This window comes from Sinocyclocheilus anshuiensis, unplaced genomic scaffold (assembly GCF_001515605.1).
Source record: "Sinocyclocheilus anshuiensis isolate Anshui unplaced genomic scaffold, SAMN03320099.WGS_v1.1 scaffold350, whole genome shotgun sequence".
NCBI lineage: Eukaryota > Metazoa > Chordata > Actinopteri > Cypriniformes > Cyprinidae > Sinocyclocheilus > Sinocyclocheilus anshuiensis.
Genome location: NW_015546064.1, coordinates 95,548 through 99,049, shown reverse-complemented (window position 1 = coordinate 99,049; position 3,502 = coordinate 95,548). Strand labels below are relative to the sequence as shown.

The following is a 3,502-nucleotide window of genomic DNA, read 5'->3' as shown; positions in this document are numbered from 1 at the left end:
GATTTTGATGTGAGAGACAACAGGAGATGCACTTTTTCACTGGAGGAAGTGTTATTATGGATTATGGACTATTATGGATTATGTATTTTATTGTGATTGTGTTAAAAAGTGGCATCGCATTGTCATCACATCTGTTTGTTTTTATCTTGCACATGAATGTTTTTTATCTCAAAGGGTTTTTAATATGAATATCATCTGACTCATATCTCTGAAAGATCCAGCAGAAGCTGTAAAATGAGTTTGAGAAAGTCCGATTCAGAACGGCTTCCTATAAAGAGAAAGAATAATATGATGCAGAAGAGCAAAACCTAAATGAGTGATTTCAGTCTCCACAGCGATTGTGGCATTTCTCTCGTGTGATCCAGTCACCGCTCTGGTGTTCATCAGTTTCAGCAGCGAGGGAAACGAATGTGAACAGAATTAGATTTGCAGAACAGTGAACTCCAGCTCCCTGATCAGATGCGATAACTGTGATCTGATGAGGGTTTCACACATGCGTGTCTGTCTCCTCTCGTCCCACAGGAGAGCTGTATATCGGTGGAGTAGCCAAGAGCATGTACAGCAGCCTGCCGAAGCTGATCGCGTCCCGGGACGGATACCAGGGCTGCCTGGCCTCCGTGGATCTGAACGGCCGGCTGCCGGACCTGCTCGCAGACGCCCTCCACAGGGTCGGCCAGGTGGATCGAGGATGCGACGGTCAGTCACAGCTACACATGAACATTGTGTGTGTGTTCACATCACATACATCAGCACGCTTACCTCAGCAGCTTTGTATGGAAGCTTGTTTCCACCACAGGATAAAAAAATTTATAATAAATTTAGCTGCAACGTTTTATCTCACAATTCTGACTTTTTCTTAGTTTATACCTCACAAATCAGTTTTTTCCCCCCTCATTTCTGAGATCTAGAACTCGGAATTGTAAGATATAAACAAAGAATTGCAAGATATAATGCAAGTTTGCAAGATATCAATTGTAATTCTATGGAACAAGTCAGAAAAGTCTAAGAAAATGTAAGAAACTTGCGATTGTGAGAAAAAAGAGAATTGTAACAAAAAGTAGACACAGGGTCGGCCAGGTGGATCGAGGATGCGACGGTCAGTCACAGCTACACATGAACATTGTGTGTGTGTTCACATCACATACATCAGCACGCTTACCTCAGCAGCTTTGTATGGAAGCTTGTTTCCACCACAGGATAAAAAAATTTATAATAAATTTAGCTGCAACGTTTTATCTCACAATTCTGACTTTTTCTTAGTTTATACCTCACAAATCAGTTTTTTCCCCCCTCATTTCTGAGATCTAGAACTCGGAATTGTAAGATATAAACAAAGAATTGCAAGATATAATGCAAGTTTGCAAGATATCAATTGTAATTCTATGGAACAAGTCAGAAAAGTCTGAGAAGAAAATGTAGAATTGTGAGATAAAAACTTGCGATTGTGAGAAAAAAGAGAATTGTAACAAAAAGTAGATTTTATTTTTTTTATTTGATGAAAAAAAAACAGAATTGTGAGATGTAAACTCAGAATTGCAAGTAGTAGCTTCCATAGTTTGAACCTGGAACATTGCTTTGGGCCTGTTTACACCTGGACACTTCATGCGTTTTCTCTGATCGGATGTTAATCTGATTTGTTAAAATGGTTTAATTTACACCTGGCCACATAAATGTGTCTCCACAAAACGGATATAAATCCGATCTTCAATTTCCGAGCTATATGCAAATGTAATGGAGTTCACATCATCACAAGCAATAGGTACGCGCTGGATTTTACTCATCATCAGCTAATTTCAAGATCAAAGACCGCAACAGAAGAGAGCGGCATCAGCACTGGAAAGATTGCTTTCAGTTTCATTTGCTGCAGTTTTGCGCATCGGCTTGCTGTAGACATACTCAGCTACTCATCTGCGACGATGCGTGTTGCATTAGCGCTGTCATATCAGACTATGACATGTCATATAGCCTTTAACACTCTCACACGTTTATTGTTAACTAAAACTAAAATTAAAACTAAAAATAAAACTAAAACATTTTAGCTAGCTGCCAAAGCATCATTTCTCATTGCTTTTAGTTTAAGTACAAAAATAACTATAACTAAAACTGAAATAAAAATTAATAAAAAAAACTATATAGACATATTTATTGAATCTTGTTTCCACCCCAGGATAAATAATAAAAATATTAATAATAAAAGAAAAAGGTAATTGCGACTTTTTATCTCATAATTCTGACTTCTTTTTTTTCATAATCTAATAATAATCGAATAAAAAAGTATTTTTATTTAATAAAAAATAAATTATTAATAAAAAATAAATTATTTAATAAAAAATAAATGATTAATAAAAAATAAATTATTAATAAAATAATAGTATCTCAGTGATACAAAAAATAACCCCGGTGTGCAGACGTTTTAAGTTGAGTCCATTTTTTTTCTTTAATTTGCTGTGTTTTTCTTTTTTCCTTTGGTTTGCTGTGTTTTCCTGTGTTTTTCTGTTTTCCTGTGTTTTTGTCACGAATCCGGTCTATGGACTTCCATTTGTTCACCACCAGAGGTCATTATCCACCACATGGACTCTCACACTACACAGACTGTCACATTCTTTTGCCTAGCTCTCTGGACATTGTTTGCCGATCTCAGACCCATGCTAGCCTTTGGATTACTCTTCGTCTTGCCTCTTTTATTACTGTTTGCTGTGTATCGACCCATGCCTGTTTCATGACCACGCCTTTAAATAAAAGCATGCAGATAGATCCGCACATCTCATGTCTCGTTCGCCCCGTAACAGAATACTCGGCCACACGAGGATCCAGCAGCTTTTCAAACGGACATTGGCGAGGTATGGACACGGCAAGAATATTGTTGGCCCTTAAACAAGACACATGACCGCTGGAGAACTATATTCGAGAGTTTTTAGCCATCGCTCACTATTCAGACTTACCAGACTGTGTTTTGATAGACTTTTTCTGTGATGCATTAATTAACCTCTAAAGTCTAAGCTTAGACACGAGGGTCCGTGTTCATCACTCTGTCAATTTATGGATTATGCTTTGTTGTCTGTTGGCTCTTTATTTACTGTGGGTGTCACGGAGGAGGAACATAACATCAAATTTAGTCATCCACAAGCTCCGGGACATTTAAGTATATTGATCGCTACTCCGGTGATTCAGTCCGCTCCTGAAATGGCGGCCGCACCGGAGCGCATTCGCAAAATGTCGGCTACACCAATGCCCCGTCATGTCACAGCCGCCATTCCTGAGTCACGTCATGTCACAACTGATCTTCCAAAGTCTCGTCACGCCTCAGCTGATCTACCAGAGTCACGTCACATCACAGCTGATCATCCAGAGTCACGTCACGTCTCAGCTGTTCATCCAGAGTCACATCACATCACATCACAGCTGTTCATCCAGAGTCACGTCACGTCTCAGGTGTTCATCCAGTGTCACATCACATCACAGCTGATCATCCAGAGTCATGTCACGTCTCTGCTGTTCATCC

At 39.1% G+C, this 3,502-nt stretch overlaps 1 protein-coding gene across 1 annotated transcript in view; it reads left to right on the top strand.

Moving 5' to 3' along the window:
- Positions 1-3,502, top strand: part of LOC107699612 (neurexin-2-like) — a gene marked incomplete at its 3' end in the record, with an annotated part of 357,587 nt that overhangs the window by 259,326 nt on the left and 94,759 nt on the right. Inside the window, exon 18 of the mRNA XM_016500932.1 lies at positions 523-696. Within this exon, the coding sequence (XP_016356418.1) occupies positions 523-696 (174 nt within the window). The remainder of the gene's footprint in view (positions 1-522; positions 697-3,502) is intronic.